The sequence below is a fragment of the Rattus norvegicus genome, chromosome 5 (genome assembly GCF_036323735.1).
Source record: "Rattus norvegicus strain BN/NHsdMcwi chromosome 5, GRCr8, whole genome shotgun sequence".
Lineage (NCBI taxonomy): Eukaryota > Metazoa > Chordata > Mammalia > Rodentia > Muridae > Rattus > Rattus norvegicus.
In genome coordinates this window covers 101807501-101829402 of record NC_086023.1, presented here as the reverse complement: position 1 = coordinate 101829402, position 21902 = coordinate 101807501, and the positions used below count along the sequence as shown (strand labels likewise).

At 39.6% G+C, this 21902-nt stretch overlaps 1 protein-coding gene across 14 annotated transcripts in view; it reads left to right on the top strand.

Annotated features, from left to right (window-relative positions):
• Nfib (nuclear factor I/B) overlaps positions 1-21902 on the top strand; it is a 215451-nt gene that overhangs the window by 191216 nt on the left and 2333 nt on the right. For 7 of the 14 annotated variants that reach the window (XM_039109355.2, XM_006238335.5, NM_001398938.1 and 4 more), the window contains 2 exons: positions 3394-3482; positions 17699-21902. The exon at positions 17699-21902 is cut by the window's right edge and continues 2333 nt beyond it. In XM_039109355.2, coding sequence (XP_038965283.1) covers positions 3394-3482; positions 17699-17828 — 219 coding nt within the window. In that variant the 3' untranslated portion in view covers positions 17829-21902. The remainder of the gene's footprint in view (positions 1-3393; positions 3483-17698) is intronic. The other 7 variants (XM_063287247.1, NM_001398939.1, NM_031566.2 and 4 more) reach the window with 1 other exon arrangement.

The window sequence follows — 21902 nt, the reverse complement described above, 5'->3', positions numbered from 1 at the left end:
GCAGCATCCCAGTGCTTCCTAACGCTTTAGTACAGTTCTTCGCATATGGAGATCCCCAACCTTAACATTATTTCATTGCTGCTTCAACTGTAATTCTGCTACTGTTGTGAATACGATATAAGTATATGATATGCAGGATATCTGATATGCAACCCCTATAAAAGGGTACTTTGAACCCCAAAGGGCTTACACCCTACGGGTTGAAAACCACTGAGCTAGACTGTCGCCACTCAAAATTTTAAAATGGTTATTGCTTATTACTTAAAATCTCTTTAAAGCTTAAAGAGAAAATTATGCTTAGCATCTTTAATCATAATGAAATATTTCACATGTTCTCCTAAAGAAGCTTAAATATATTTAGTTTGAGTCTTTCAGTATTAAAAAATCTGTTCTGAATTTGCCTGGTCAAAGAGTGTCGTGGTTAAACAAGATACTTATGAGCCTGACTTTCTTAGACACGCCTGTCAGAGAACTCTCTCATAGTAACAGCTGATGTTTACCTCAGCTATTTAACTGCTGTTGTTTACCTCAGCTATTTAACTGTTTCCCTTACCTACACCCTTTAGATCTTTACTTTATTGGCTAGTTTATCAGTTGAAAGATAGTTTAATAACAAAGGTAATTTAAAGAAGAGCGAGAAAGAAATGTTATTGCTTAAGGAATAACTTGGATCGAAAGACTGCTAACATACAAGCTGGCACAATTGTCTTTCTCAGACACCTTGAACGTGTACACACTGCTGGCCCATAATATGGACAAATCTATTCAAATTTTACTTTATAATTTTAGTTAATGAACGAAAGTTAATTCAATATTTATTAGTATCTTGCCAACTTCTTTGCCACTAAGTTATTGTTAAATATAGTCTTTGGTCATTTTGTACGTATGTAAACATCTTTTCTGCTTTAGAGAAAATATAACTTTAAGACGTGTCTATATGCATGAATATGTATATATGCATATATACATAAGTGATAAATGGAAGTAACTAGTTAGGTTTAGCATCTTTGAAAGTATATTTAGGAAAGAAACTCAAAAAGAAAGAAAGAAAGAAAGAAAAATGTTGATTTTTAAATGTTCAGGATGAGGCCAAAGATTGCCCACTTGAAATTTTTAGAAGTGGTTATAGAAAAAAGCAATCTGCATGTAACTAGCCAATTTACATAAGGATCCTTCCAGAAAGACGGTAGTAGTCTCTCAGCCTTTTCTGAGATAGCCTGTGAGTGGCACTCAGAATCTTAAGGATTTGTGTGGAATTACCAGCTTTCTGAGAGAGCAGAGTCCCCTAGACATTAGCCTGTTGTAGTCATTAGCAGGATGGGATGTTGTGTGCCCGAACATACATCCTGCTTTTTGAAATGCTGACCTTACTCAGCACTGGCATTCACCGGTAAATGGATCAGTGAGCGAGCGGCACCAGGTGAACTCAAACGGGTCATGTCGTTCTCTTTCAAAGCTCATATTTTGAAATGTGCCCCACTTATTTCTGAAGATAAACAGCATAGGCTAGCACATTGAATTTCTGTTTGGAAGGCCCACTCAGAAAATTTGAAAAACAAACAAACAAACAAACAAACAAACCAGGAAATAACCCAAACCCTTCACCACGGAATAGGCCAGTAATCCTAGTCCTCGGAAGGTTGAGGACATGTTCAAGGCCAGCCAGAGCTTCATAGTGAGGTTCTGTGTGTCCACCCCTGCCAATAGTGTCCCTCAAAAACAAGTCTCACAAAATTGCTTCTCATACACTATAGACTAAACACATTTTATTTTTTGAAACAGCAGAAATATGTCACCTGTTTAAAAATGAATAAGTATAAATTTTCTCCTTTATACAAATTATGGCCTGTTTACTGAATACCAACTTTTTATTGTATTTATTTTCTGTTATTACTTCTTTGTAGCGTTGAGCTAAGCAAACCCCACCCACCCAGCTCTCTGTACCCCCCTCTGTCTCTCTCTCTCTGTCTGTCTGTCTGTCTGTCTCTCTCTCTCTCTCTCTCTCTCTCTCTCTCTCGCTCGCTCGCTCGCTCTCGCTCTGTCTGTCTCTGTCTCTCCTCCCCTGCCCCCCCCCCCCCCCCGTCATCCCCTTGGGTAGAACTTTTTTCCAGTTCTTTATAAAACTATCGTTACTTTAAATATCTAAGTATTTTAAAGACCCCTTCAGAATTGCAGAATTCATTTTCAGAACAAGAGCCATCATCCTGAAACCTCAGGATCTCTCTCTTAGGCTCTGCCGAAACTGGAGTCTGACGGGGAATAGTCCACATTTTAGAGTACCGTGTTTTCAGGACGGGGTTGAAGCAATTTGTCTTAAGTTTAAAGGCTTTTTGGCTGCAGTCGCCATCTAGAAACGACCACAGAAGAGGGAAAGAGGGACAAGCCAGGGTATTGCTTTCAGCAAGGCACCTCTTTCTATGTGAGAGGTGGTTATTTATAACCTGCCTTTCCGGAGGTTAAAAAACATGATCTTCTACTTTGTCCATTCCCCGCCCTCACCACTCCTCCCACCCCTGCAACGCCAGATAAGTTTACTTTCTTAAGCATAAAAATAAGCAATATATCTTCTCAATAAATCTGCTAGCACTGTAGGGCAGCTGTTAGCCAAACAGAACTGGATAGGGTTACCAAGAAGCATCCTGAAGAGTGGGGCCAATGTGCAGATCTAGGGAGAATTTGTCTCCGGTCCTGTTCAGTGCCTTCTCCACCTTCTTCAAGTGCAGGGAAGTATTTACAGTGTCATGACTCTGACTTTTACATACAACTCAAGCTCATTTTTGACTCTTTCTGAACAATGCCACTTTAGGAGAAATGCAGTTATTAACATGGAAAATGGGAAGCCATCCAGCTTCTCTACCTGTCAGGGTGGACACAGGGTGGGGACTTTCTCCTCTAAACTGCATGTGTCCTGTTTTGCAAACTGCATGCTTTACAGATATTGATTATTTCCCTTTGCACAGATGATTTGGTATGTCGCATAGAAAAAATGCATTTTTATTTCCTTTCTAAAATAATCTCTCTATTGAACATTATTAACGTTTTCTTTTATTTCAGCTTGATTTATATTCTAATGCTGGCTAATTGTTATGTTCTAAGCACTCGTTTCTCTGTATGCTTTAATTAATAGAGGAGCATATTGCAATAACTTTTTGTGCCTAAGGAAAAGTCTGAAAATTTTGCTTTACAGAGTAATATTTTTTGTTTTGTTTTGTTTTATTTTTCATTTTTTTTGTTTGTTTGTTTTGTTTTTTGATTCTGTTTGTTTTCTTTTAAGTTGCCTCTTGGGAAAGTAAGAGTAATGCCATGTTCAGTACTAGTTTGCATGTGTTCATTTAAATACTAAAAACTGTAGTACTGCTCGATCATATCTGACTGCTAGGTTTCAATTGACAGCTGAGGATTTGTGACTGGACCATGAATCAAAACGGCAGGCATTTATACCCCAGTACCAGTGAGGATACATTGGGAATTACTTGGCAAAGGTAACATTTTAATTATTTCCAACCCTACACTTAAACACTTAAAAATTACATGACCTAGAGTGTTTGTTTTTAATTAGCTGTGCAGAAAATATGTTAAAGCTTTAGTTGTTTGGCTTCATCATCCCCGTTTCCCTCTCCCTCTGTTTAATTCCTGTTTCAATGCAGCATCAAATGAATCTGGGACTCTGGCATCTGTAAACTATCATTGGAATTTCTCAATACTGTCAAACGTTTGGGACAATTTATAACATTTTTGGTGGGAGTTGGAGGAGTGGAATTTGACATTTAGATTTAAGGGCCTAGAAATGAAATCATAGCTTTAGGCGAGATTTTTCTGCTACCTGGGGATAAAACATTGGTTTTTCTATATAATATGCATTTTCTTATTTCAACTCTTTCTGCTCCTGCTAACTCTAAGTCCTTTTTATATCATTTATTCATCTTCCAGTGGGGGAAAGACTAGAAGAAAAATTTTAAGTCAGTCAACTTAGCTGTCATTCACAGCACCAGTAAATTTTGGAGTGGAAAGACGACTCTGTAGTTAAAAAAGAAAATTTAAATAGTTTTCATTTCTGATTACGTACTGATGTAAATGACTTTATTAGATTGGCTGAGAAAATTCTTTGAAATTAGTTTTAATAATTTATGTTTTGATTTTAAGAAGTACTTGTAAGGTAGTTGTTATCTTTTCAGAGCAGCTTGTGTCAAATAAATAATTTGTGGTACAATATATATTAAAACATCACCCTGAACACAGGGAGTAAGGTAATCCTCGAGTCCCCTCACAATAGAGCCAACATAGTTTTTATCCTCACTCTGATTGTTATTGCCTGATTTTAGTGTTTGTGTGAAACCAGTTGTCCAGGTGTGTCAGATATGAAGGTGATTCTTCATTCCACAGCGGGTGGTGATGGAACCTGCTGTGGGCTTGAGGAGTCAAATGTTTCCATTTCTCAGATAAAACCTAAGACGCCTATCTGCGTTTTCTTTTTTTTGTTTGAATTTAAAATTATATTTATCCCTCTTACATGTGTTTTGCCTGCATGTGTGTGTGTGTTGTGTGCCATGCACACGCTTGGTGCCTGCAGATGTCAGAAGAGGGCGTTTGAATCTTTGGAACTAGAGGTAGGGAATGGTCGTGAACCATCAGGTGGGTGCTGGGAACTGAACCGCAGTCCCCAACAAGAGCAACAAGTGGTGCTTTTAACTGCTCATCCCTCTGCAGCCCTGTACCCATTAGTTAATTTAGCATTAACTTTAGTTAATTTAAGTTATTACAATATGACTTTCCCCATTTATATATAGGTAATAATATCATCTTTTTAAAAAATCTATTGTTCTTCCCCAAGAAGCATATATTAGTACAGAAAAACCCATATAATGTATACTTATAAATGAAAGATAAACTTGACTTAAACAGTCTCAATGATTAATGAATGATGCTTAATTAAAATGAATGAAAGTGGCTTGAGTCTGAATTAGTAAGCTATTTAAAGTTAATTTAATTACATTTGATAACACAATGTTTACACTAGTTTATTAAGTAACAATCCTATACTCCATGCTTTGCCTATCACCAGAATAGCCCATGTTCACAAGGACAGCAAATTAGATGGAAGATACTCATCTTTCTAAATCTGATTCTGGCTGTCAGAACTTTGTAGTGGGTAGATTACTGATAGGTCTTTACTTAATTTAGAATAGGATAGTGTCTTTGAAATACATTGAAACCAACGTGATGTGGTTTGGATGATTTGGTCTGAGTAGTTCTGGAATCAGAGATTGATATACCCCAAAAGAAAAGATAGCCCACATATGGGGAAGAATGACCAGAGTCACTAACAGTCCTTGCAAAAACATTGGTTCATCCTGACGCTCCCTTTCTCATCAAGAGAGTTGATGTGGGCAACCAGCTTCAGATCATAGTGAATCAGCGAGGGGGGCACTGCCTGAGTTTATTGACTTCATTTATCCCGAGTCTCTGAGGATACTAATCTTTCTTTGGTTCAGTGGAATAAGCCTATGAGAAGGTCTGACTGACCAACAAAGCCCAGGAGTTCTCTTTGGGTAGCCTCTGTTCTTCCTGCCACATTTCAAAAAGGCACATGGTTGGTGTTTCAGGTGTGTGTATACATTCTGTAGGGATTCAGAGTCAGGAGCAAGGGTGGGCTGTCTTAAGTCCTGTGCTAGTCACACTCACAGCTCTCTGAATCTGCGTATCACAGTTCAAAATAAACATGTGCAGGCGAGACAGCAATCTGCTTTGCTTTGCTACCATTTTCAAAGACAGACATGACTGCAGGGTATGGTGGAGCATGCCTTTAGTCCTAGCATAGGAGGCTGAGGCAGGTGAGTCTCTTAAGTTTGAGGAAATGTGGTCTACACATGATTAATACATGGTGCCCTGAAGTTGTTTTAAGACTTGGTGGGTTTTCATTTCTTGATAGAACACTAAGAAGAAAATCCTAACTGCCTGTACCACTGTCACTTTCAAGAGAGGTCGGGACAACCAACGGCACAGTCGTCTCAGTAGTTTGACAATATTAGGGAAAGATAGATTTGTTCAACCAGAGACTTGAATGACTTGAAACACTCGGGTGCGTTGCCGCCTGGTTTGTCCTCTCTGCTTTCTTTCCTGAGCTTTGATATGGTAGATAAAGATTGTTCGGCCAGAGGCTTGAATGACTGAGCTTTGATATGGTAGATGCAGATAAAGAACAGGACACAGTTCATGCTTGTTGTGGTAACTACTCATTGTTTTGGTTGCGGTTGTTGTTGATTATGTTTTTAATTAAAATAAAACTAGATCACTTTCCTCCCTTCCTTTCCTCCCTCCAGCTAGAAACTCTCCAATCCCCCATGCTCCCCTACTCTCGTTGATAGCCTCTTTTTCTTTGATTTTTGTTGTTTTATACACACACACACACACACACACACACACACACACTCACACGTATGATCATGGAGACTGTAGATCACAATCCCCTTTGGGGGTTGCATATCAGATATCTTTTTTTTTTCTTTTCTTTTCTTTTTTTTTTTTCGGGGCTGGGGACCGAACCCAGGACCTTGCGCTTCCTAGGTAAGTGCTCTACCACTGAGCCAAATACCCAACCCCCAGATATCCTGTATATCAGATATTCACATTACAATTACTGTAGTGACAGTAGCAAACTTAAAGTTATGAAGCAGCAATGAAGGTAATTTTATGGTTGGGGCCACCACAACATGAGGAGCTGCATAAAAGGGTCACAGCGTTAGGAAGGCTGAGAGCCACTGCTTAGATAGGAAGGCCAGAGAAAAGCACATATTTGGATCTGTTTTCTTTTGTTGGAATTGGGTGTGTTGCCGCCTGGTTTGTCCTCTCTGCTTTCTTTCCTGCCTGGGCCAGTTACCATCTCCACGTGCTTCCCTGCCAGATGCAACTTCTTTGGAGGGCTGAAAATGGCAGGGAGCTGTGTGCATCCTGTGTGAGCTAGAGATCTGCTTGCCACATCCAACCCCAGCTCAGAAACTCCCTCTGGCACCAAATGACTCTTAGGTTCCTCCTAGGTTACAATCTGCAGGACCTTTCTTGCTTTGACCTTAGCATTAATGAGCCAGTCTCTCTCCCTCTCTCCCTCTCTCTTCCTCTCTCTCCCTCTCCCTCTCTCTCTCCCTCTCTCTCTCTCTCTCTCTCTCTCTCTCCCTCTCCCTCTCCCTCTCCCTCTCTCTCCCTCTCTCTCCCTCTCTCTCCCTCTCTCTCCCTCTCTCTCCCTCTCTCCCTCCCTCTCCCTCCCTCTCCCTCCCTCTCCCTCTCCCTCCCTCCCTCCTTCTCTCTCTCTCTCTCTCTCTCTCTCTCTCTCTCTCTCTCTCTCTCTCTCTGTGTGTGTGTGTGTGTGTGTGTGTGTGTGTGTGTGTGTGTGTGTATGCGCTAAGTGGAATTTCCTGCTAAGCAAACGCTTAGTTGCTAGGGTAGACAGTCAAAAGCTGGAGGTCTGCTTCCACACAGGTGGCTTCACCTTCTAGGAGGTTGACAGGGGCTGGATCGCTCCAGCCGGGCACTGCAGTGTTTGTCCTTTGTCCTCCTCCATGCTCAAGCCCTGTTGTTTTTGCACAAGTGAGTTTTGTGGGTGCAAACAGAGAGCCATCACTTGCTCTCTTTAGCCCCTAGCCTGACTCTTGCTTGCACTTTCAGATCCAGGGCCAGTGTAATTGAGTGTAAAAGAAAGCTAAAGGACAATCTAAGAGTAACATAAGCAGAAGTTACTTTAAAACCCTGGATGGGTGATTTATGCTAAAGAGAAACTGGATTTATCGTTTCATTTTCCCTCCTCGCCCTTCACCCCTTTGGGTGAAGTGGGTGGTTGTATGTGTCCGATGGCTTATATAAACAGAAGAAGCCTTCAGATGGCTAAAGTAAACAGGAGCGTGTTACTGAAGGCCATGTTTACACAAACCATTTGCTCAGCCCCTGGAATAATGAATAAATGAAGATTTTACTGAAATAATTGGAAGGTTTTTTCCTGCTTATGCCACAAGTGAACGGCAAAGAGACTTTTACCAGTGGTTTTCCATGTTACCATGTTACGTGTGTTCCCAGTTCCCCTCTCAGTTGAATGCTTCATCCTGTCATTACTTTACACATGTTTTTGTAAGAAATTGTCGTTTATTACTGCAATTCCAGAGAGTTGCTTGATTTCCCAAGAGAAGTTTAGCAGCCAGTAAAGGTTATTTGGATCTGACTGGTCAGGAGGAGGGTAAAGCGCAGGGGCAGCCGTGTGCATTTCATGCTCAGTAGTTATTGTGAAACACTGCTTTCTTTATAAAATGTATGTTCTCTTTCAAAAGACCAAAATCCAAAAACTTACGGAGAGTTTTCAGTAGGTTGCAACCTGCATTCACATATGTATGTTTACGTACACAGATAAGTGGCATGTGTGTGCACAGTCCTGTTCCTATAGAATTAAGTTACTTTTTACATCAGTATTATTGGGACCATCTCTGCACATCTCCTAGGTTAGCATTTCCTGCTCAGGATTTCTTTTTTTTTTTTTCTTTTTCATTTTTTCTTTATTAACTTGAATATTTCTTATTTACATTTCGAATGTTATTCCCTTTCCCGGTTCCCGGGGCCAACATCCCCCTCCCCTTCCTTATGGGTGTTCCCCTCCCCATCCTCTCCCCATTACCGCCCTCCCCCCAACAATCACATTCACTGCGGGTTCAGTCTTCTGCTCCGGATTTCTTATTCTGACACAAACCTGCAGTCCCGGCAGCTGGGTTGTCCCTGCAGTTCCTGGGGAGAGCTAGATTTCCATCTCCGAATCTTCTTTTCAGCTGTTAGCTCTAAAGTGTTCAGATTTTTGTCCTCATTCTGGGGCCCTTGCACTGCTCCGGACTAACAGAAATAGGTGAGTCTTTGGTTCAAGGCTGAAAATGACAAGATCGGAAGGTGCGCAGGGCAGTGTTTGGTAACAGGTTAGCTGCTGTTACTTTGAACAGTCTCTTGAAAGCAGTGACTTTCTCTTCTTATCAGTGTCACTTGACACCTGTCAGGAGAGAAAACCTAAAGTTGTTAGCATTTTATTAAAATTATCCGAAATGGCTTTTAACAAACACACAGTGTCTCCCGATCTGGCCATTGAGAGCTGTGTAATTTTCACCTACCTTTCTCCATTTGTAAAGAAAGATTTGTCCAACTGGACGTTTCCTTTTTTATCTAGACAAACTCTTCAGAACACTTCCTAAGAAATTAATTGTATTCCAGCCAGACTTGCATGCTGCCATCCCACAGGAAATGGGTCAGCACTCCATTAAGATGCCATTAGATAATCTAATTTGGAGCTTAATCTCTAAATTAACCATGCTCCATACTTGAAGCATACTTGAGAGAAAGAAAAAAAGTTTACGTTTGAATCGATAGGGGAGCCGAAGCGTGAAGAAGGCTGTTTGTTTTTTCTGTAGCTGTGGTCACGTCTCAAGCCGTCTGGTAACCAGGAGAAACCAGACATGATGTAATTCCAGATTGAACTTGAACTTCAGGGACTTAGCATGGGGGAACAATGGGCCATAGGAATCAATAATGTCCATTTTCCACATGATTATGTCTGGAGCTTTGCCGTCAACCTTTCTGGATGGACAGTGTGACCAAAACGAGATGATCCAGGGACAAGATGTTAGAGGAAAGAGAACAACTTTCTCCATGTTATTTTCAGAGCAGCACTGCAGATGCCAGTGGGATTAGAAAAGTTCCCCCTCTGCAGTAAAGTGGTAGCCTGTTCAGAGCAGTCTTTGTTCGCCTAGGTAGGACAAACTTAATCTTCCGTTTCCTGTCAGATGGTTTTTGGCAGCAGAGCCAGAGAGGGAGGAGCAGGATTCAGAACATTCTCAAATGCAAACCTTACTGGTTAACCCTTTGCAGCTAAAGGAAGTGTGCTAAATGCTGACCTTGTTTGAAGATGGTTTATGCAAAGCACCGTGTAAACACGCACATTCTCTGCTGAGGAAGTCAGCTCCATTGCAGCCCACACATTACTTCATTGTTGTGACCTAGGAGCTGGAAATAGGTATATTGGGAATTGGGTCGCATTTAAATAATAGAGCTTAGAAATGAATATATGTTATAGGAAATGTTACAGAAGTAAAGGCAAAAGCCTGTTGAATTTCCACATAGTGAATAATAATAATATTTCTGTAGCATATCAGAAAGTATAGAAAGTGAGTTTTCTCTCCCTCATTTACTTCATTGTAGGAGTTCCCTGCATATGCGAACACAGTGAAAGGCCCAACATCCTAAATACAATTCTTAACTTCTTTTCATCTTACTCTTCAGAATTCTGTTGTAAACAAGTCCTCTCCTTTAGAAGCAAAACTGTACAGATAATACTAGTGTTTGCTTTTTAAGAGAAATCATTTGTGAGAAAGTCTCCTGGCTGTTATACCAACTCTCTTTCACTTAATATGCCTTTGGCGATCCTCTGTGTGAAAGGCACTATTTCGGAGGACTTTTTTTTTTTTTTTTTTTTTTTTTTTTTTTGCAGGGAAATGTCTGTAGTTGAAGAATCACTTATGCAAATAAGAGGAGCAGTAACCCTTGTAACAATAGCATTGAAAAGAAGCCCAGGGGTGGAGAGGAATACAGACCAGAGGAAGGCTGAGAATCAACATGTGGGCTTCCCTATGCCATGGTATGGGAGGACGGACGGAAATGACTACAGTTGGCCTGTGTGTCTTTATATTTTTTTTTTCCTTTTCGTTTTTTTGGAGCTGGGGACCAAACCCAGGGCCTTGCGCTTGCTAGGCAAGCTCTCTACCACTGAGCTAAATCCCCAACCCCGTGTCTTTATATTTTTAATTGGCAATAACATCCCATAGCTTCATAAGTGTGTGTGTGTGTGTGTGTGTATATATATATATATATATACACGTGTATGTCCTATAATTAATAATCTTCATTATTTTCTACCATAGGTTTATAGCTCTAAAATATGAGCAAGATCAAATCAAATTGCTTTTAAAATATGCTTTTAATTTGCTGATTGAGGGGAAGAATTTCCTCTTAAATCCTATCTACATTTAACTGTTGTAAGCGAGTAAATGTTGTGACTTTTTAAGTGCCCAGGTTCCCTTGTTGGAGGGCCTTCTAGCCTCATGTGTAGACCTCCCTAGTAGAAGAACAGAGGGTGGCGATGATCTAGGTTCCTGTACAGCTGCAGTGTTCGCGTGTGAAGGCAATATTCTGTGAAGTCTCTCTCAGATTAAGAACTTCTCTAATATATGATATCTTTAAAAAAAAAAAAAAAAACTGGGGTTGGGGATTTAGCTCAGTGGTAGAGCGCTTGCCTAGGAAGCTCAAGGCCCTGGGTTCGGTCCCCAGCTCCGAAAAAAAAGAACAAAAAAAAAAAAAAAACTTGGAAAATACTTTCACTTGTGCATGTGAAAGTGAACCTTCAATCCAGCATAGCCCAGAAGCAAAGCCATCTGAAACAGTCGAATATAAACCAGCGAGGTTTGACAACCTCCGTTTGATGTTATTTTCCTAAGTGTGGCTCCCCAAGGATTAACAATAAAAAAGGCCATTTACCTACTTAGTTAAGAAATAAATACATTTCTCTTTCATTACTATGAAGTGCTATTGCTTGCAGTTAGACTCATTCTACAAGCCACCTGCAGTTTATGATATTTGGTGTTTCCCAGAGAGCCCCCTGGGGTCCTTTGCAAAGCAGGTAAGAGCTAGCTGGGGATCTTTCTGGTGTAGACTATTACAAATAGTTATCATCATTAGAAATCATCTTGCATGCAAATAGGATCATTCGGATGGTGATAACAATCATTAAAAATGGGAAAAATAAATCAAAGAAATCCAGGACCTGTATACAGCACGCAGTATATTTCACTTTCACTTTGGCCCCTGGTAAAAGGGGGCTCGAAAGCAAATTACAGTCATACATCCACATCTGCACATACATTAAACAAAGATGGTATTACTGTCAGCTGGAAAACAGCTAGCGTTGCATAAATAAATCACAGTTACGAATGTGGACATTGGACTCAAGAATTATTCTTGTTCGGGAGTTCTAATGGATGCAAGTGTCAGCTGTACACCATTGGATGGCATGTAAAATTCACCTGATACACCATGGGATGGCATGTAAAATTCACCTGATACACCATGGGATGGCATGTAAAATTCACCTGATACACCATGGGATGGCATGTAAAATTCACCTGATACACCATGGGATGGCATGTAAAATTCACCTGATACACCATGGGATGGCATGTAAAATTCACCTGATACACCATGGGATGGCATGTAAAATTCACCTGATACACCATGGGATGGCATGTAAAATTCACCTGCAGTAGAAATACAGGGACATGAAGTTGAAATGTTTTTCACAGAGAAAGCTAAAGTAAAGAGTACCGGGAAGCATTTAGATTCCAGGACTCTAATCCTGTGGCTAAGACCTGGGCTTCTGCTGCCTGGGCTGCTTCTGTGTACAGTTGGGCAAGAGTTCAGGCTTCAGTCTCCTCCTCCATAAACTAGGCATGAATGTTTGCCATTAGGATGAAAAGTCTAAGGTAGGTCAATCACACAGACCAGGGTATAGCAAATTACTCATGCTCTGTGAGTGCTATTGATCAGACGCTGTCGTCTTTGCTCTAATATATTAATAGATTCAACCTGAAGCTTGCCTATTTATTCTGTCCACTGATATGAGTTCTTCACCAGAAAGCAAGCAATTAGTTCAAATGCAACATAGTAGTATACCTAGACTTAACTAACATGCCTGAGCCTAATTGTTTCAGATATTTTTTTTCTTTAGCAGAGGAAATACCTTCCTACATGTTTTGGAAGAGATATCAAAACCAGCATGTTAGTAATTTATTAATAAAGTTGAAACTAGTGCAAAGTAATTGAAAGCAAATTTTTCTAAATTACCATTTTCTGTGGTCTTCATGCTCTCGTCAATCTATTAAAGATATGGCTACCTTAACTATACAGCAGACTTTGTATAAACTTACCAAATCTTTGCGCTGTATTACCTAGTGTTGCTCAAGTTTCTTAAAAGAGTACCTATATTCCTTGAAGGAAAAGCAGTGTGTTAATCTGAATGGCCAATAGTATGATTCCCCTGGAAAGTATTAATATAATTAGAATGTTGACATTATATGACCTAACATATTGGAATGCCTAATTCATTATGAAATGAGCACCGATTCGTAGCTGCACGGACTGAGCCATTCTTCCAGTACCTCTCACTGTTTTACTACCTGACTTTCGTAGGTGAAGTATTTTACTTTGGTTCCTGCTTCAACTGAATGACTTCATCTATGTTTACTTGACACCCTGTAGTTCTGGTTGGTAATTGAGTTAAAAGCCAAAGCACCAATCACTTTTGGCCTTGAAGCCACTGTCACAGGATGAATTTATTTATTTATTTATTTTTTAATGACCAACAGATGTTCTTTTGGCACTCACTGCAGTTTTGTTCTCCTTCATTGAGAGATAAAGAATCTATTCACTCTGTTAGTGGAAAAACTATGGTTTACCCAGAGTAAGAAGTAGACATAGAGTGAGTTTTAAAGTCATGGTTGGACTATGCATAAAATCTACCAAACCCTTTTGCTGTATTACTAAATGCATCTCAACTTTCTTGAGAGTTTCAAACCACTTTCCCTCATAATGTTCTCTGTAGTGTTATCTGGGAACTACTTTTTGCTTCCTAAGAAGAGAGATCTAGAGAATTTGAGGTTGTTGCCTCTGACAAACCACTTACTCACTCAGTACACAAGTCCCCATGTCAACATTGGCTAGGTTATGATATAGTTTATGTGGCATATGGTGAATTCATTGCCTCCTGAAGCAAATACATTTACCTTAATAAAGTTCCATCCCAAAAGTTCTTTCCAAGGTTGAACGGACACCTGACTTTGTCAGAAAGCAATGTTGCATAGTGTAATGGCCACGGGACACAAACAGATGAGTTAGTATCTGGGGACTACGTGGGAGAGATTTGCCTTAGTGTCTTTGCACATGAGAGGATGATGATGGCCATTTCAGGAGTTCATAGACGAGACACCAAAGACGGCATCTTACGTTCACTGCAGGATTATCATCTACAGTGTCTGCCATTGTGCTAATTCTGTGAATCGAGTCCTTCATACCTCTGTATCGTTTCTAATTCAGTGTCTTTCCTGTTCCCTGAAAGTCTTCTGTAAATAATTTGATAAGTTTCTTTAACAAAGATGAGACCACAGTGTGGAATGAATCCCCTAAGTCAAAACAATTGCTTGTGTCTTCCCTCTTGGGGAGAGTCGGTTGCGCAGGTCGTCCCAGTAAAGTGCATATGTTTTCCAAGATAGCCAACATTTTGTTTCTGGAAATTGGATTTAGCTCTCATGTGTTTTCATGTGATATCTCATAATAAATGCCATTGGGATGAGCTGTATTTTGTTTTCTGATGCTGACAAAATCTTTTGAGTTTTTTGATTCTGATTTTCATAGTTGTATCCTTTTCTTTGGTTTTTAGTGGTTATGTGTAGTAAATGTTTTCTAGATATATGTTGTCAGATTTGAGTAAGATTTTTTCAGTTTGTCTGCAGGTGATTTGACAAAAATCTAATGACTACACAATAAACACAGCTTAGAGACCCATATTGCTATCTTGGAAGGTTTTAGAAATCCCTTTAGTTATATTTCAAAACTCTTACTAGTCAAAGTATCGACTAAAAATTTGAACATACAATAATTCATACAATTTTCACTCCACCATGAATGAAGACCAAGATATATTTTCTATGTACCAGATTTACATATGTTTACGTATGTCAGATGTTGATATTCACTTGTATTAGGGAGTCACATGCGTGGTGCTTATGCATTCTCAGTGAAGAACTGTGAACATGTAGGGGTGTTTTTCAATTCAGTGATCTAGTTTGGTTTAACATTTAACATTGTTACTTTTACCAGGACCCCTCTTCCACCCTCAAGGGAACTGCTGTCAAAGCTGTAAAGAATGTTCCTTATAATTCTGAATTAACCTATATTTGGTGATAAGAGGCTCGTAAAACTCACATATGAGATCGCGTAGTAGTCATGTTTGAGACTTTTCCTGCCCTAAAGATTTGTAAACAGGACCAACAAATGTGCTACACTCTGCAGTATCTGTATGGCCGTCATGTAGGCCGGGGGTTAGGTTAACTACACATTCAGTTTGGTACACACTCTACAGCCTGAGTCTTCCTTGTGATGAGCGGCCATTTATCCCGGACTCTTACCCTGTCTCTTAAGCATTTGGTAGGTTTGTCCTTCCCGGAGCCACCTTTATTTTTCATTCGTTAATACATGTCCCCAAAGCACGCAATCTCAAGATCACTGTGAAGCTGCTCTCCTTGGGGATTCTTCTTGATTTCACGGGACAGCTTGCTTGTTGTTGACGCTGTGTTTTACTGCCAGGGTTTACCTGTTGACCTACACGTTTTGCTTTTGACACATACGTCTTACTTTACAATAATAGATGATTATTTTGTAATTTCCCTTATCGTTAAGAAATAGTATCAACTATGGCCAGACTCTATAAGGATAGATAAGGCTGGGCCATTTTCCCCCACTGTAGTGTTCACCTCTCAGTCAGTAAGATAATTGCAGATAACAGATGATTTGGATATGAAGTACTAAATGGCTGTAGTAGGACTATGTACAGAGTGCCATGAAGCACAGTTGAGGTGAAAATAAGTTTCTTGGTACATTATGTAACTTTGTTCCCAGTCAATGCTACAAACTACAGAAATAATTCTGAAGATGTGTGTAGGAAGAGAGAAAGATGTGAAAAACAGTCAAGTCTCTTAGAAAAGATTTCAGTAAAAATATGCACTCTTTAGAATTGGGGTAATTCAATAACTAAGGAAGACTTGTAAATTGGTGTGTGTTATTCTTCTGCATAAACTTAGTACGGAGCATCTCAATTTTAAATTCAGAGATATTCGGATGGCTGTATTCATAAATAAAGGTAATCAAGGTCAACACCTTTTAAAAACATCTCAGTGTGATTGAAGCCAGTGATTTAGTGTCCAAAACTCTGTAACTCATCTGCCACATGCTAAACCATGTACTAACTTAAATGATTAGCAAAGTGAGAACCGGATTTTGCTGCTCTTGATCTGGTCATCTAATCGTAAAATCCACTGAGAAAAAGCAGTCACTGGTTTCTTTTCTCTTGCTGCACTGCTGAGCAGTACGTACCGAGACATGTAGAAATGAACCATGTTATATATTGAGGTGTCTTCAGAGTAAAAAAAAAAAAAAAAAAACCAAAAAACGTATGTTTGGGTTTTTGAAATCTAAAAGTGCTTCTTTGTATTAATTGCCATTCTGCTTTTTATGCCTTTAAGAGCCAAACGTGGACAGAAAGGCAGGTCTAGATTCCTAACTACAACAGTGTCCGTCTCACCTATGGGTCCAACAGTAGAGAATACTAAATAAAATGTAAAACGTGGAGCAGATGCCCTGCCAGACTATTGCTAAACTAGGGACAGAAGTGTCTGTGTGATGCTTCCTCAGTGGAGTGATGCAGCTGCTATGTGGCTAACATTAGCTCCAAGTCGAGTATCAATATAAACAATGCATTAGGCATACCCCAAAATGTCTGGGGTGGGGTGTTTTGTGGTGCTGTAGATCTGGCACTCCTTTTCTCCATATGATTCTTTTATGAGAAATTATGCCAGGAGCAACTAGAGAATTTTTTTTTTTCAAACTTGTTTTTAAATCCCAAGGCCAATATAGGCTGATCCACAGCTGACTGGTGAGAGACAGTGCTGCTGGCTTAGGCTACTCCCCTTCTCTTTTCTATCTCCATGACTGCATCCCAAATGTGCCATCATTCCTGGTGGTAAAGTCTGGGAATGCCCAGGCCCCCGATGCGAGCCAATTGAGGAAAAGTGAATTGAAAGGAAGTCTTTGGTTTATCTGAGGAGCTTATAAAGGCAAGCAGGAAAACAGCAGACAGCCCCCATGCTGCACCCTCCCCAGTGGGCTCTGTGTGGTCCAGGATAGACATCCATTTGGTTGTCTAAAACTCTTCAGTTATGTATAATAATAAGATATTTCACTATATATGGATGTGCCTGAAAGTGTATTATTTTCTCATGTGAGAAAAAAGAATGTGTATTTTGTTACGTTTTTAAATGTTTGTGACCCAATAGGCACATAAACCCATCTTACCCGGAATGTCTTGTGAGTTAAAGACTGGACACAACTAATGTATCTAGCAAACTACAGTAGTGTAGCGTCCCTACCAATTTCTGCATTTCGTTTCCTTTGTTTGAACAATGAAACTCATACTGCATTTAGAACATTGAAATGGGTCAGATATTTGAAAAAAAAATCCTTAATTAGCTGGAGTTCAGCAATTGTGAATGTAGTTTATTTCATGTTTTTCTGCATCGTAGTTAAGTCTTTTCATGGAAGCAAGTGATCATATATATTACATCTGTATAATGTATATAATTTAGGAGTTATGTGTATATATGTACAATATATAATTTAGCAATGTCAATACATGCTATTAATTATTACATTTTATTACAATTTTGGTTTAAAGAGTTAAAAATATAATAATTGTAATTTTATGCATTTAGAATTTATATTTATGCTATGGCTAGAGATTTTAACATTGTCTTCTTTTTTCTTTCTTTCTTTCTTTTTTTTTTTTTCCTTTTCCTCTCAACAGTCCTGGTACCTGGGCTAGCTTGGTTCCTTTTCAAGTGTCAAATAGGACACCCATCTTACCGGCAAATGTCCAAAATTATGGTTTGAACATAATTGGAGAACCTTTCCTTCAAGCGGAGACAAGCAACTGAGGGGAAAGAAACACAACCATAGTGTAAGAAAATTAGGGGAAAAACACCCAACAAAAGAAAAGAGGAAGACTGGACAACAGGGAGAAAGGAGAGAAACTGAAGAAAGAAGACGCTAGACCAGCATTGCAGCACTTCCGGTCACTAATTCCCTTAAGGTTGAGACTGTAGTGACAGGAAAGGGTCAATGACATCTCACCGATGCTAGACTGCAGCCCCTGCACCGTAGCCTTTGTTCCATGAAGTCCGCTGGGAAATAGATGTTCTGTCTCTATGACAATATATTTTAACTGACTTTCTAGATGCCTTAATATTTGCATGATAAGCTAGTTTTCTTGGTTAGTATTCTTGTTGTTTACGCATGGAGTCACTATTCCTGGTTATCTCAACAACGAAGGCTAGGAGGCGGCGTCAGAGGGGCTGGGGACAGAGCCATGAGCCAGCCATTTTATAAGCACTCTGATTTCTAAAAGTTAAAAAAAATTATATATATATATATATAAAAATCTCTGTAGCCTTTAGTTATCCGTACAGATTTATTAAATTTTGGCCCTTAACCCAGCCTTTTCCAGTGTGTAACCCAGTTTGAAAATCTTAAAAAGGAAAAAAAAAGAAAACTAGGGAAAAAATGGTTTGAACTCAAAGGCTCTATGGAAGAAATGCCTCTAGGTGGGTAAAGGGTTACCTCTGCATGCAACAGTAAAAATTAATATAATATTTTCCCCACAAAAGAAACACTTAACAGAGGCAAGTGCAATTTATAAATTTATATCTAAAGGGGAATCATGATTATAAGTCCTTCAGCCCTTGGACTCTAAATTGAGGGGATTAAAAAGAATTTAAAATAATTTTGAGTGAATTTATTTTCCCCTCAGTTTTTGAGGGCACTTAAAAAGGCATTAAATCAAGACAAATCATGTGCTTGAACAGAAAAAAATAAAAAATAAAAAAAAATATTGAAAACACAGCACTTAGGTTGGCTTAGCTGCAGCCTCCTCAGAGGTCGAATTATTTATTTAAAATTACTGGTTGCATCAAGAACCCATAGGGTGTACAAATGGTTCTATACAATCTGCATAGTAGAGACAAAGAGGCAGGTTAATCCATGTCACAAGGGTAAAGCTTCCAGTGTACAGGCTGGGAACGCCAGGGCATAGAATAGGAAAACACGCTCTTCAGAGAAGTGCCATCAGGGTGCTGGGAACATGCATGGTGCTTTCGGACATTAGCCTTGTTCAACACATTTCTCGTAATGACAGATCTATAGTGTGCATGGGCAGACACATGTTGCCTCTATGTCTCTTAAAATTTTAATTAAAAAGTACTCTTTCCAGTAATCCTAATTTGCACGAAGATATAATGTCCACATTACGTGCCTTGCCTTGAAATCTAAAAAACAAAAGACAAAAAAAAAAAATCCACAAAAGTGACATCACTACACTTGTTTTGCTGCATTTATTATCGTTTTAAATCTTTACCATTTTTATGACAAAATATTTTGTACTCCAGACGAAGAAAAATGTGTGACATCATGGATTTTTTAGACAGTTACACCTTTATCTCACATTTATAAAGCATATCATGGCTGTGTATAGTTGCCGCTTAAAAATTGTAATCGACCAGCAATATTTTCAGTATTTTGGTGTTTTTTCTATTAACCTTTCATGTTTTTCATCTTCCAATTAATATTTGGGGGGAGGGGTTTCAAATTTATACGAATTATGCAATACCAAGTTTTGCCTATGTAGGTAGTGCTTTTAGCTGTATTGGTTATTATAGGTAAGTACACAGATTTAAAAAGAAATAATGTATGCTTTTTTTGTTTGTTTGTTTATTTGTTTGTTTGTTTTAATTGACCAAAGTGGGTACTGCTATTTTTGCAGTGTGATGAGGTCCTTTTGTGTACTGAGAGATGGACAGGGGATTTTTTTTAATATACATATATAAATATATATATATTCCGGGGTGGGTGGGAGGATTTTTAACCCTTTACAGTGTAGCTGTGAAGCACTGTACCCTGAGATAGGTCTGGGCTGCAAAGCGACTGTTCTGCCTACTGTGACAAACTTCAACTTAGACAGGTTCCCCTCCCCCTGCCCCCACTTTCCCCCCTGGGGTGCAAGCTGAACTCATTTCTGGTTTTCAATCTAAGAAACCAGGAAGAAAAAGCAAGCACAGCACAGCGAAGCCTCCTAGAGGCAGACTTAGAAGAACTGCCCTGTCTTATTTTAGTTGTTGTCGATAGTTTTTCCTGAAAGTTCCGAAACCACAGTGGAAAGTGAGCCTGTCTCATCTTTGGCAAAGACATTTCTTGAAGTGCCCACATAGCAGATGTTGGCTGTTTCACACTTTTGAGTTTAACACAGGAATACGCTTCCTTCTACCAAACGCATTCGCCCATCTGGAGGGAGAGCACCCCTGCCCCTTCCTAGCGCTCCTCCATTTTGTTAATGACAGATATGTTGTTCCTGTGACTTACTACTTCAAATGGATGGCATTGCACTTAGGATTTTGTTTTTTGGCATCCAGAAGGTTGACCAGACAGAAGGTTGCTCTTCTTGAATGTATTTGGACCGATAGATTAAAATCAAAGTTCAGTTTTTAAGGAACAAAAATAAGCCAGTCCTTTTATTCTACCTGCCCTTGTAAACTGAGAAGTAGAGCAGAGGGAAATGTAGAGTTTTAAGCAACTGATTTTCCTGTGGATGAATTTAAGCGTGTTTGATAATGATGGGAGGAACTTCTTGTGAAGGGGTGGTACTTCAAGTATATATTTGAATTAGTTTCCCCTGAGGACTAGAGGTGAATGGAAACCAGTTTTATTTTGTCTTCCCCTCACTTTCACCTGGTCCTGTTGAGTGTATCCATTACTCCAAGGAGATCTTTCAGAATTAGTGACATACACAGTCAGCTGCCAAGAAGCCTTCTTGACCCCCACCCCAGGCCATGCCCTAGTAAATGAACTGTCAAGTGTATGCATAGCAGATCGTTTAATCGTGAGTACTTTAGACCAGTGCTCAGAGGCCTGAGAATTGTACCTGACCAGTCCATTCAGTTTCATGTCCACGTGCTGGATAGCACAGTCGGATGCTAGGATGCAGGTTCCAAGAAAGTCTAGCCATGTCTGCGATATCAGCTGTGCAGATAACAGATCCTCTCAGCCAAGCTCTTGGTGTATTTCTGACCTATTTGCTGAAGAGTGTGACCCTACATGACACAGCATTCTTTCCAGGCAGTCCCCTCTCCTTGTCACCAGTGAATGAACAATTCATGGCACACTGTGGGCAACCCTGCCTTCCTCTTGGGTACAGAGGCCTAGGGCAAGTGTTCCTTTTTTTTTTTTTTTTAAACCTAGATCAATTTTTCTTTTCTTTGAGATAAACTTATTAAAAAAGCACTACTATAGAAAATCTCAAATCCACTTTTAGCCTTCTATTTTTTTTTTAAACCAGGAAGTATATTCTGACGAAGGGCCCCACTTTTGCAGGTCTTGCACGCCCCTTCCTTACCCAGACTGCAGAGCTTCAGGATGGTGAAGATCACCCAAGGGCATCTGTAGGGGGTGGTGTCTCCAGCCACCAGCTCAAGGCACTGTCCAGCCTGTGTTGTATTTGCTTTGCAGCCCACCACTCCCAGTGCCTCTGAAGTGTGTTTTCCCCAGAGTGACGTGAGCAGTCGAGACTTGCCTAAGGGGGAACAGAAACCTGAGAGGCAGTGAAGGAGACTGTACATAAAGACGTGGCAAACCTTAAGTATAGCAATATAGTTACCGGGTGATGTTCGGGTGGGCAGCTCCATTATAAAGAGTGTGAATGAGTCTGTGAAGCTGCAATTAGCAAGAAGAACGTGGTCTTCTTAATGAACCGCCTACCTTGTAGACAGTAATTTGTACACTGTATAGTTTTGTTAAGAATTTTTTTTTAAATTAAAGTTCCCATGTTTGTAAAGCTAACTTTTTAACAATTATAATGGAACTGTATGTTGTTTCCATTTTTAAAGTAAACAAGAATATTCCTTGTTTAGAGACTGGACTCGAGTTAAAACTCTCCAGGCTCTTAAGTTATGTATTAAAAAAAA